This window comes from Panulirus ornatus, chromosome 4 (genome assembly GCF_036320965.1).
Source record: "Panulirus ornatus isolate Po-2019 chromosome 4, ASM3632096v1, whole genome shotgun sequence".
Lineage (NCBI taxonomy): Eukaryota > Metazoa > Arthropoda > Malacostraca > Decapoda > Palinuridae > Panulirus > Panulirus ornatus.
In genome coordinates, this window is record NC_092227.1 from 50,198,722 (window position 1) to 50,212,679 (window position 13,958).

The window sequence follows — 13,958 nt, forward strand, 5'->3', positions numbered from 1 at the left end:
TGAGAGTCATAGGTTTTAGAAGTGGCCCTAGAAATGGCTACTTTTAATGTTATTCTGCTTCCATAAGTCTTTGCAGTTGAAAACTACCTAGGCAAGAGGGATGGTATTGCAGGATAGCTGATGCACAGCAGTGGGATAACCTGAAGGGGTAGGATGTACCTTTATTATATAGTTTAGTTATCTGTATCCTGATTGATCAAGACACTCCTCAGGCTTTGACCCCCTTGAAACTGAGACAAGGCAGGGATGGTTAGCCTTGTGTACTCTCTTGGGCTGGACCCTATATGAGCCAATGAGTGGTGGATTCAGCAGTACTGAAACAGTTTGTAATCTCATCCATGCTGTGCCAGCACCAGAAGTAAGCTTAGAGACCCAAGTAGAGCAATTTTGAAAATTGGATTTAGGTTAAGCTTTAGCTCTTGGTGAATGACAGGAGATTTGCAGTCAAGGGGCATTATTAACTGAATATGCCTTTTAAGTTTAATCCACCTGGAATTACAAAAAATCGTGATACAGCTGAGAAGCAGATGCATTTGTTGGGAAGGCATCTAGCGTGAAATCCTGACTTACATCAGAAATACAAGGAAGAGATGAAAAACCTTTTCAGCTAAGGGGTATGAATTGGAGCACATCTGGGTAGGACCTGGTGTATTCCACACCATAATGTGATGAATCCAAATAACCAAAGAAATTCTACGGTGTATTAAATTGTGCAACCAAGTTTGGAGGAACATCACTAAATAAGAGTACCTCTCAGGGGCCAGACCTAGTAAATAAGTTGAGAGGTGTATTGATAAGATCTAGACTGTATAAAATTGCTGTGATAGGGGAGATTGAGACAATTTCTCCCAAGTAAAGATGACTCCACAACAGCAGGATGCACTTAGGTTTCAATGGTGACGTAAGAGGATACTGGACAAAGTCCAGTGGTGTACAGGATGACTGTAGAGCTCCTTGGAAGTGTATGTAGTCCCAGGTGTGCAACCTTCACCATACAGATGTAGATTATGATAGTGGGTTTGATCTAGAGATGGCAAGGGCTCCTGATCACTGTCTGAAATCTGTTGGTGGCATGGATGTGGCTATAAAATTAGTTAACCAGTTGTCTAAGTTACTCTCAAAGGGAGGTTAGCAACAGTAAGGTCTTGAACACTTTTCCTGTTTGGGATTAGAATAAGAAGCAAGCTGAGAAAAATAGCAAGACAGGTTTACTTAACATAATAAGTTACATAATAAGAAGAGGGAGACCAAATTGGAGGTGGAAAGATGGAGTGAAAAAGATTTTGTGTGATCGGGGCCTGAACATGCAGGAGGGTGAAAGGAGGGCAAGGAATAGAGTGAATTGGAGCGATGTGGTATACAGGGGTTGACGTGCTGTCAGTGGATTGAATCAAGGCATGTGAAGCGTCTGAGGTAAACCATGGAAAGCTGTGTAGGTATGTATATTTGCGTGTGTGGACGTGTGTATGTACATGTGTATGGGGGGAGGGGCCATTTCTTTCGTCTGTTTCCTTGCGCTACCTCGCAAACGCGGGAGACAGCGACAAAGTATAAAAAAAAAAAAAAAAAAAAAAAAATAAGCCCTATCTATGATCCTCTAGGATTTGTGTGCCCTGACATTCTGAATACCAAGAAAATCTTCTTGGATAATTGCACATCATCCAGAGACTGGGATGATGAAATAAGTGAAGAAAATCTGCAGTGATGGAAGAAATGGCTGATTGCTTTACCAAAGTCAGAGAGTGCTTTAGGGTCCAACAACACATAATGAATAATGACTGAGTCAAGAAAGAGTATTTCACTTGCATCACTTTTGTGGTCTCCCAGGATGCTTATGGAACATTTTCTTACATTAGAATTGCAGATGGAAGTGAGAAAGCTTTATGAGGCCTGGTGATCACTAAATCTAGAAGTACCTCTGTTAAGCCCATGATGATTCCCAGACTCAACTGTCAGCAGCTGTACTGGAAATCACAGTGGACAGCATGCTGTGCATGAAGCTGAAAACGGGAATTCCAAGAGTCAACTTTCCAGATTGATGGTATGATAGTGCTACAGTACATCAAAAACCAAATCAAAAGGTTCCAGACATTTATAGTAAGCAGAGTTGAGACATTCCATGTTGGTTCCTGTCTCAGGCAGTGGGGGTATACCAAATACAATCCAGTTCATGCTTCCTAGGGTTTAAAGACAGAGGTGGTGGTATCTGATATAAGATGGAATCAAGGGCTAGAGTTCTTGAGAATGAAAGAGGAATGTTGGCCCATGGTGTTTAGGTGATGATCTGAACATGTTGGAAAATGACTAGGAAGTTATATGAGAAGCCAAGTTACATGCAGTGCCATCAAATTCTCGGGATGGCTTTATGGATAGATAACTCGAAAGTCATTCTAGCTGGTTCAGCCTTAGGAAGGTGACGGTCTGGATACATAAATTTCTGAATTAGTTGTCCATCCAAATGTCTGCTGGAAAAAGTCTCTCGTAATGATACACCTTGAAGTTGCTAAACTTCAGCAAGTAGAGACAGTTATCATCAGGTATCTTTAGAGGATTCAGTATCCAAAAAAAAGTCCAGTTTATAATTGAGAGCTGATTAAGGACCTTGATGAGCTTTTCTAAGTCAGACAACTTTCAATGGCCCCCCATCTCCAATGATGCAGTGATTCTACCGTGACCATCATGTTACTGAGACAATCCCGAAACACTTGCATTAAGTTGTCAAAGCACTCAGGCCAGGAATATATGTTGTTGCTCCTTGCCAAACTACTGTACCCTTAAGGTTTGTCTTTAATCAATAGGGTGCTGAAGATGTATTTAATGTGTATGAGATGAAGGGCATCTCCTAGTTTAGAAAATGGCTGATTTACTTGATGATATTGTTAAAGTTGGTAAGCCTACATTTATGAACGTAGGAGTACATCGCATTGGTCCATTCTTGGTTAAGAGGGGTTGGAATTTAGAGAAGAGATATGGTTGCCTGTTCACCTGCTTGGCAATAAGTCCTGTGCTCATTGAAAAGTTATATTCTTAAGATAATGATTTGTTCATGAATATCTTCATAAAATTTGCTTCTAGAAGGGGGAATCCTGTTTGCTTGGACAATGAGACTGATTTGTCGAAAGAGAAAAGTTAAGAAATTTTATTCAGAAGCGGACTTAGTCATAAAACTCAGGAACTTCTTTTAAGTCATACTGAGCAGAAATTTAACCCACCAGCTGCTTCACATATGAAATCAACTTGCAAAAGACAGATTTAGACTGTGAAAAGTTCTCAATGCTATTTTGAAGGATAGGGTTTTAGATGATGGGCATTTGGATGCTGTGTTCTATGAAGTCAAGGCCACTGTATATGGCCAGCCATTGACCTTTGTATCAAATGATCCTGTTGATTTAGAGGCATTCACTCCTAGTCATTTGCAGTACCAGTAATGGAGTTTTCCAGAAAATATGTTTTGGGAAGTGGAGGTGTGTCCAGTATGCTGGGAACATCTTAGAAAATTTCACATTAAGAGAGTATCTCATGCTCATGCATTAGTGAAGGAAATGGTTGGAACCCAAAATGAGAGAAGAGAACACACCTAGAAACAGCTGGCCATTAGGTCATGATCTTAAATCATTCACTGGGAGAGATGGTCTACTGTTTCAGTAGAAGTAAGGATTAGCTCAAGTATTGTTATCAGGCCTATTGATAAGAATTTTTTGTTGGAAAGTAAAATAAAAGAAGACAGAGGACCTCATTACAATCAGTTTTCAGGCTAGAGTAATGCAACTCACTTTGCTTAATTGTGCAACATCATGTAGTGTAAGGTTCATTAGTCGTAATGATTTAATGATTGTAAGACCAGTGTAATATTCCTTTGATTTGTATGGCAATTTATGTTTTTATTGCCAATATGTACTACCTTTCAGAGGCTGGAATGCTGAGGATATGTGATTTGTAGTTCTATTATTTGTGTGTTATATACTAAGTGCCAAATGTAAACATGGATGAGAAATAGTGGAAGAGAAGAAAAAAAGGGTTTGATTGACTGTGTTGCAGTGGATGAAAGTTTGTGAAAGGCCATAGTAGATGCTAGATTAGTGAGAGGATTCTTTGGAGACTGACTTTTCACAGTTCTGGAAGGGATGAGGATCAGGCAGAAATAGAGGTGTGGTTTAAGGAAGAATGGAGAAGTAAACATGTTGGCAAGAAAGAAAATGAATCAGAAAGAATGCAAGGAATATATAAAGAGGTTGACTGAAAGTTTAGATGGTAGTGTAGTAAATGTAGGGATGCAGTCGTGTGTGAATGAGGTGTCTAAAATGTGGAATTGGTAGATGTATACAAGAATGTGAGATATAGGAATAAAAAGTGAAATGCATGGTGGAAGGATGAGATTAGAAATGCTGTGGAAGAGAAGAAAAAGGCAAGTGGTAGATTGCTCAAAAGGAATGTACCAGTGGGAGTTCAGCAAAGGAGGAGGAAAGACTATAAGACAGGTAAATGGAATGTTAAGAAGCTGACAGAGGAAAGCAAAGAAAGAGTATGTGAAAATTTTGGTAGAAAGTTGAGTGAAAAGTTTAGGGAAAATAAGATATCGTACTAGAAAGAGGTGAAGAAGGAAAGGATAGATTTAAGAATGGAAATGCTAATAAGAGAACTAAGGAAGGGGAGTTGCTGAATCATAAGAAGGAAGTGAAAGGAAGATGAAAAAAGTATTTTAAAGAACTGATAAATGTGGAAGAAGGTGAGGCAGCAGTCGTTACAAGCATGGGTATGGAGGATGGAATGAAGACAACACAAGTGTAAGGGCCTAGAGCAAGAAGGATGGTGAAAAAAGCAATGATGATGCTGAAGGTACAAAAGGCACCTGGAATGGATGGGATTATGGATGAAATGCTGAAGTATGGAAAAAGCATGATAAGAGTGGATGCATTTGATATGTAATTTAGCTAGGTTAACCCTGAGGATTGGGTGAAAGCTATAATTGTATCTTTATTCAAAGGAAAAGGTGCTAAGGATGTATGTAGCAGATATAGGGGAATGAGTCTGTCAAGCATTTCAGGAAAAGTGTATGCAAGTGATGAAAGTGACTGAATGCAGAATAATTGAGGAGCAAGGGGGTTTTAGGTGAAGTAAGTGGATGTGAGGATCAGACTTTTGTAGTGAATATGACTGTGGAAAATTATCTAGCAAAAGGTAAGAAGTAGTATGCAGCTTTTATGGACCTGGAGACCTGGAAGGGTGTATGACAGAGTCAGGTAGAACGCTTTATGGGATGTGATACGGATATATGGGGTAGGACGACAACAAGTGCTGGATGGTGTGAAAGCCTTCTATAGAGTAACAAATGCATGCATAAGAGTGGATGGAGAATTCAGTGAGAGTTTCTGTACACATTTGGATGCGAGGCAGGGCTGTGTGATGTGACTGTGGGTTTTAATATACATGTGGATGGAGTGATAAAAGAGGTGAAAGCAAAACTATGGAAAGAGGTTGTAGAGATGGAGTGTGGCAGTTAGGTAAGATGGCCTGTGACAGGCTTGTGTTTGTAGATAATACTGTGTTGTTTGCTAAAGGTGAAGTGGAGTTGGAGAAGGCTCAAAGTGTGCTTTCTGATGTGTGTTGGCATAGGCAACTGAAGATAAATGTGAGTAAAAGCAAAGTAATGGTGTTTGAAAGGAAACACAGAAAGTACAGATTTTGCAAAACCCTACAGAGTGAAAGAGGAAAGTGAACTAAACTGTATTATGTGGGAGAAAGACTGGAAAAAGGGAGAGAATTTAAGTACTTAGGAGCTAGCTTGGGTAAGTTTTGTTATATGGAAAAAGAGGTAAGGGAGAGAGCAGTCAGGATGTAGGAGTTATTGGGTATCTAAATAATGAAGGGCAGCGTAAGTGTGGATGTGAAGAAAAGATTAAGGGACAGCAGAGTCTTCCCAACCCTGTCCTATGCAGCCAAAACACAGACATGGAATGAGTCACAGAGATCAAGAATCCAGGCTCTGAAAATGAGTTATTTGAGAGGAGCATATGATATGACTAGATGGAATGAAGAAAGAAATAATGGGGTGTATGAGAGGTGTGGTATGGCAGGGAATCAATTTTGGAGCGATAGAGTGAGTGAAACTTTAATACTTTGAGTTGGTTTGGGAATGTGGAAGGAAAGCAAGACAAGGAGTTTAAAAGAGATTGTAAGGTAATACAATTAAAGGGGTTAATGTGAGAGGCAGACCACCTTTGACATGAGGAAATAGAGTGGGAGAGTAATGAAGAGAATTAAATGGTGGAAATGCATGGAAGCATCTGCTAAGGAGGCATGAAAGGACAGGGATAAGTGGAGACTCTTTTGCCGTGATCACACCCTTGATGAGAGTTCCCAAAGGGAACGGGCATCAGAGATATAGATAGACAGATAGCCAAACGTAAAATGAATTTATAGATTGTCAAGGGTAATTATACTGCCAGTCCAGGAGGGAAGGTTTACAATATACATAACGGGTCCCTTCTGCTAATCCATGTTTAACATGGATTAACACAGGGTCACTGTGCTAACTGAGTATGGGTCTTTGCATGCTGTCTTTCCAAGGTCAGACATTAGAGGGAGGAGACAGTGTAGTTGTCTTATTCAGTCCACTCAGCTTTTGCATGTTATACTGTATGTTTTAACTTGAAATTAGCTTTAATTTGGGATAAATTTTACATTGAAATGTACCCTGCAATGAAATGTAGCTTGAAAGTATATGTTTCCTTACAAAGTACCAGCAGCATAACAAACCACACACAGCTATTAAGTGTAGGTACCACCAGTGCCAACCGTTACCTCCCCTCTTTATAGCACACAGCCCAATAAATTGATGCCAACTATTTTCTCCCCTCTTTACACCACACGGCCCAATAAACCAGTCACAAACTGAGAAAGATCATTTTTTGGTCATCCTGTGACAACTACAAGTATGAATTCCATACAATAGATTTTTTAAATCAAAATATGCTAAACTGAATAGATATTGGTATTTACCTTAACCTTTAATGCACCAATTCTACCAGGCTTTCACACATATATATGTCATCCCCATTTTGTTTGTAAGTTTTCCTAAAAATGCTTAGTTCTTCATTTCTGACATAATTTGCTATATATGCCCATGAATTTTCAATAGGATTCAAGTCTGGTGATTTTGCTGGCTGATGAATGTGAATGATGTCAGGATGTTGTTGGAACCACTGTCTTAAAATGCAGGTATTGTACACAGGGAGCTGTTCATACCAATGTAAACTGATATTGGTTGAGGTATTAGCAGTACCCAAACAGAGTGTATCATAACTTCTTCAAGAATTTCAGTATGCTGAGCACTGATTGAGCATGCATTGGTGGCTACCATTCCTCTAAATACACTTGCAGCCGTCTAACACCAAAGTCCTGCTGTAATTCAGCTGCTGCATCTAGAAGGCTGGATGTTTGGGTTTTCATACAATAAAAGAAAGAAAATTGTTAAGTTTATTATGTCAGTTAAAATGAAGAAAATTATCCATAGGTGATGATTTTGGAAAAACTTTCTTCACAAAAAGAGTTTAAGGCTACTCTTAAATTATCCCATATATCATCATAAACAAAATTTGATTACAATTTCATTAATAATCATCTGAGGCCATTATTCAAATCAAACAAATCATAGCTGGACACAATTACTAGAGTCAGAAACCATAAAGCCTTATATCATTATAAAGAGAGTTTGGATACAGATTTTAATTGGTTATCAGTTTAAGCAATTTTGCAAATCAAACAAACCATAGCTGGATAGAATTATTAAAGTTGTAAAACAACAGAGTATATTTACATTAGAAAAACCAACAACATATGCATTCATTTTTTCTAAACAAATAAAGAATTAAAGGTACCTAATATTGTCTGAATGCTGGCAATGAACTCTCCTATGCCCATCACTTAAAAAGGTTAATTCATTGCATTATATGAAAGAATTCCAGGATGACTGTTCCATGGCTTAATACTGTAGTGCAAAATTCTATTTGATCATCTTTGTGCTGCCAAGTAAATGATGGCTTAGGAAGAGGAGTTCTGTAATGTATAGTGGCCTCTTGCAGCCTATTTCTTACAGTCTGGATTTCAAGCTGAAGTCCAGTTTAGTTCTTAATGGGAACTGCATTAGCTAAAGGTTATTCAGCAATGACAATTATTAACTCATCTTGCTCCATATTGGTGCAGTGGGAAGCTACACTTCTTCGCAAATTTTCGATGTCTGTCTTTTTTTGCCTGTCGCACATTGATAGACAGTCCATTTGTCTTAATAAGTCTAAGGGAGATTTCTTACACTGGAATGTTAGCCATAAGTAATATAATAATTGCCTCCTGCTGAGCTGCATATGTCTTCCTTCTTGCTCACAGATGACATTTGTTTTTCCACCTAACATCATGATCCACTGTGGTGGTGAATATGGAAAATATTTCTTTTGCATATTTAGTAAATAGATGGCATAAATGTAGTGAGTACAAATATCATTTCAATTTATTTCTTTTCAATACTCATTTCAACTTGATGCAATTAAAGTATAAATATTCATACTGACATCCAATTTTACCTCTGCAAATTATTCCTTAAGTCCATGAGTGATAATCCAGTATGTCACATTGCATTGTTCAAAAATATACTAATGTTTTAACCAAAGAGGAGTCACCAGAATTCACAGGTCAGGTATCAAAAAGCCTCTGCAAATTGACAAATAGTGAATTCTAATTTATCTGATATCAATGGAAGCAATTAGTTAGGTTCCTGACCCCCCAAAATATGCACAAGCTATTCCAAAATTGCTTTAATTAAAACTAACTATCATACACACCATGTGTACTTGAGTATCCAGCAATCTCAAATGACTGCCAACTGCTCATTAATCAAATGATAAAACTCAGATGCAGAAAGAATATGAAAGCTACTATTGGAAGCATATTATATCAGCTGAAGCATTGATATACTGTATGTTATGGGGCCATATCCAGGGTTTATTATGGGGGTGATGAGTGTTATTCAGCAGAACTTGCTGCCCGATGCAGTTACAGATGAAATACACATTTGTAACACCTACATGCAGTAATGGTGACCTTTGTCTTTCCTTTATTATGGTGAAAATGCAACAATACCCTCATCTGCAAGGGTAAGCATGCTTGATAGACAAATTTCACATCATCAGCTGGTGGTCCCACTGATGCAAGGTCATCAACCAAAACCTCAAAATCTTTATTGCAGATACTTTTGGATTACTAGTTTTATCACAATATTACCTATGTATATAAAAATAATATAAGTATTGTACCAATGCTAAAATACAAATTTTCTTTAGTGGAACTTGCTGTCTGTGGAGTGGTACTCACCATATTTGCCTCGTGCCAAGAAATACTGCTTTCCCTAAGTAACACTGTTTCCCCCGAAGGAATGCTGCTTCCTTATTTTATGGGTCACTTATTTTCATAATGTGCAGTTATTCATTAATAACTCAATGATTCAATAACATTACAGTATAACTATTGATAAGGTTTCAAAGATAAATGTAGGCTATGTTATGTCAGCACTGTATGTATGAACCACCTCAATCACCACATTACTGAAACATTCACTCACCACATTACATGATAACTCCTGCATCATTCATCATACATACATACAGTCTACGAAGCTGTGCATGCCACCTTTGGAACACTGCTTCCCTCCTGACTAGGGGGTCAGCTGCTTCCCAGAAGTATTGTTCTCTGTTAATAACTTAACTTGTAATGATTCTTCCTGAGAATGCTGGTCATTAGAGATTGAAAAAGTCGGTAATGGAGTAGAATCTGGTGGCATGAACAGTTTGTCAAGCCATCCAAAGTGGGATTATATATCAGTAAAAGATGTGTCTGTTGATGTGTTTGACCATTATATTATCTATCTAACATTTTCATGTTATATTGATCTCACTTTGAGGACACATTAAGAATATGAAAACTTGGTGATCCTAATAAGGTAACCATCAGTGGCTGGAATATATGAATTTGATGTTATTTTGCTTTAATATCATTATGAAAGGCATTATGACTGAGAATCTTATCTTGACAAACTTCATTAATGATTGAAAAGAACATTAAAAAATATATGAATTTAAAATTCACTGCTACAGCAAAAACTTAGTTTTGTTCTATAAATTTCTAACCTAATTAGCATTTTTGTTCAATAAATTTTTAACCTAATTAGCCTATCATTTACTGAATGTACCTTGAGTTTTGATTTGAGTGTTAGCTTGTCTCATGTGTTTTTTCACTTCACTAGTTCTTCCATCTCTTATACTGCATCACCCATTTTTGCTCAAAATTTTGTGAATATCTAAATAATTCAGTGCAAGCATTACGTAAAAACCAACAAAAACATGAAAAATACACTTTATCAAATCATTCACCAATTACATGTTGAGTTTTTGAACTGATGGAGAACAAGTGTTCAAAAGCAAGGTAACAATATCATATCTTTCATTGTTACATTTTTATAAATATAGTTAAATGATAAATTCATTCATTAGGTAAGAATGAACTAAAAAATGTGTAGAAAAAAATACATGAAAAATACTTTTACCATATCATCCACCATTTATATGATGAATGTCCTGAGCTGGAGATTTTGATCCAAGACTCCTTACAGAAAGACACATGACCCAGCATCAGTCATGGGTCAAGTATTGGTGACCACAGCGCTCAGTAATTATTGCAATAGGAATGGGCAACCACAGAGTAGGTTTTCAGTTGGCTGGTACTTTACTAACAGTATGGTAGTTTTAGTAATGTTATACTAGCTTTATTATTAATTGTGTGAGACAAAGAGAGAATTTAACATGTATTACCTTGTCTCTTATCCTTGTCTATCTACTATCTATCTGTATCTCTGACACCTGTTCCAACCGGAACTCCCTCAGAGGCGTGATCACGGCAACAGAGTCTTCATAGCTAATGAACTCCAGTGCTGCTTCTTAGCCTTCATGCCTCACCCTTAACAGGCCACTGGCACAGTCAAGTGCAATATTTGCTGAGGCTCCTATCTAATGTTCCTAATGACTACTTCTATCTAATACTCCAACCTACTGTTTCTTCCTCCCTATTACTTCTATCTACTGCTCCTACCATTTTGCTAAAAGGCTGGGCCGGTGCATAGTGCTCACCACAGGAAAATCTAGAGTTATGAAGAATGAGCTGCATGAGTCAAGTGTTTCATGTGATAAGGAGAGATTGTACGTCTGTGGACACAATGCCAGTAATCCAAATGTTAGCGAGGCAGAAAAAAAAGACAACTACCTACGTCAAAGGAGTGCAACTTAACAACTACTAAAGTGCTGGCTCACTATACAGATGTCACTATCCCTCCTGACACCCAGGTGGGTAGCCGGGTAGTACTGGTAATATACCTCCCTGATTATTGGCTGCTTACCAATGTATTATGTCTTTACTCTTATGTATGGACACACACACACACACACACACACACACACACACACACACACACACACACACACACACACATACCCTAACATATGCCAGATACCCATTTATTGACCTAATGGAGGATGACCAGCCAGGTGGACTGTGGACTAGCTGCTATGATCAGAATTTGAACCTCTAAGGGTTTGATCCCAGGCAGCCTGTTTATGTGTGATGGTCAATAATGCAAACAGCTATGCCACAGAAGTCAGTGTTCTTCTAGTAGTGATGCAACCAATTCTAAAGTGTTACCAGAAATAGTTCAATATTTTTTCAAATAATAGAGACTATGTAATTTCATGATATGTGCACAGCATGTACATACATGTTATTTTGATTTTGTTTCAAAATGGTACTTTCTCTTATCTTTGCATTATGTAACACACATTTCTTCATAAACAGAGGAAAAATGAATGGAAAGCTCTCTATAAAGAGCACATTTCCATAAAGATATACTGTATGGATAAAGGATCTCTAAGATGTGTAGTGAAAGAAAATCAAAAGAGGAATGTTGACAACAGTGATATCAGCAGTATTGACAGCTGTAGCCTCTAATCCCCTAAGGTCAAAGATATCTCTCAGGCCTTGTGGGGCAAACAAATCCTTGAAAGAAAAAACATTAATGTAATATAAATGCTTAATCTGCATCCTAAAAGTGGATGGTACTCACCTGTTGGTAAGCCAAGGACAAAGAATTTATTAGGACCAGGATTAAAGTCATTGATTCTCTTGATGATGTATCTTGCTGCCCATTCTGCCACCCTTTCACTGTCCTCAAGAATCACCAAGCGCATCTGTAAACATGTACTTTTAAGTTTTGCCCATATTCCAGTCACCAAGTCCATATCCAGATCTTTGTGCATGTCTAATAAACTGGAACATTATAAATCTAACTGGCTGTCTGGAGATATAAAGTCAGGTATTTCTTTTTAAAGAATATGTGAGAAATTAAAATACTAAACAGATTTGTAATATCATTTCAGCTTTCTCATGTAAATTTACAATCCACGAAAGTCATGACAATTACATGCAATCCCTCTTTTTCCCCCCAAGTGCTTTCTACATAAAATCATTGTAAGCAAAAAATTCAGTGACACCACTTCCCCTGCTAAATCTTACTGTTTCACCTTTAAAGGGTTTACTTATTTCTTAGACATAATCACAATAATTCTTCATAACTTACCAGCTGTGCTGAAAAGACATTCTTCTAGAATGGTACCAAATTTCTTATAATCATTTTGACCTTGTTTACATCATAGTGGAACAATCACTGCTTTTCTTCAATCATTTGGCATACAGGCTGCCCCTGTGTTCTGTTACACGGGGGCAGCCTTGAGATACTATGCTAATGTTTAAAAGCATATTTTCTTTCAGTAATAAAGTACTGTAGATTAACATGATTTGAGGTATGTCTGTACTTATACATGATTATGTTACAGAAAAAACCATTTGAAGTGTATTTAACTGCAAAATGCATTTGTTTGTCTTCACCAATGTCCCATTATTTTCTGAATCCCATTAAGGTTTGACATTCTAATAAATCTAGATATCCTCCACTAAAAAACATTTGCTGGATCAGATGATTCACGGGGTGATGCAGACAAGCCTAACTGTTCCATTTCCCTCCAAGTAACCTCACTTTCACTCCACCTTCACCCTAGGCCCTCATCACCATGTCTACTAGCAAGTCTGCTATATCATCTGAATTTTTTGTGATATGGCAACATATAGTAAATCAGATAATTCAGGGCATGACTTTTTTTTTATGTTGGAGGTTCCAATCATGGACAAAAGTCTCATCAAGTATGCCTTAATTGAAACAGACAAATTTTTAAAGGGAAAAAGAAGAAATGAAGAAAAGTATTTAAATATTTTGGAGGAAGTGAAAAACCTATCTTAAAATATGACAAGTCATAGTTATTGGGAAAAATATGAGAAGGAAGAAAGTTCCACAGCTTCGAGGTGTAGGGAAAGCGAGATACTAAAACAGCCCACCCTTGAATTGCAAACAACCACACAGTAGTCATGAGATGCAGCAGCTTGTCAAGTATTATGTGACCTGGCTAGTGGTGAGGGCACACAAGTAGCCAGCGCTTGGGAGCAAGTACCAAAGTGGTACCTATAGAAAAGGGAAAGTGAACAAACATTGCAGCATAGAGTAAGTGGGTCAAGTTTTGAAGTTTGACTGGGAGACTTTATAAATCAGACCACCCACCCTTGAATTGCCAACAACCATACAGTAGTCACGTGATACAGTAGCTTGCCAAGTATTACACGGTCAGGCCAGTGGTGGGGGCACACAAGTAGCCAGCTCTCAGGAGCAAATACCAGAGTGGTACCTATAGAAAAGGGAAAGTGAACAAACATTGCAGCATAAGGTAAGTGGGTCAAGTTTCGAAGTCTGCCTGGGAGAGTTTACAAATCAGACCGCCCACCCTTGAATTGCCAACAATCTTACAGTAATTAAGTGA

General features: G+C 37.9%; 1 protein-coding gene across 2 annotated transcripts in view; it reads right to left on the reverse strand.

Moving 5' to 3' along the window:
- Oscillin (glucosamine-6-phosphate isomerase Oscillin) overlaps positions 1-13,958 on the reverse strand; it is a 122,367-nt gene that overhangs the window by 85,228 nt on the left and 23,181 nt on the right. For both annotated transcript variants that reach the window (XM_071694601.1, XM_071694610.1), the window contains exon 2: positions 12,158-12,281. In XM_071694601.1, coding sequence (XP_071550702.1) covers positions 12,158-12,281 — 124 coding nt within the window. The remainder of the gene's footprint in view (positions 1-12,157; positions 12,282-13,958) is intronic.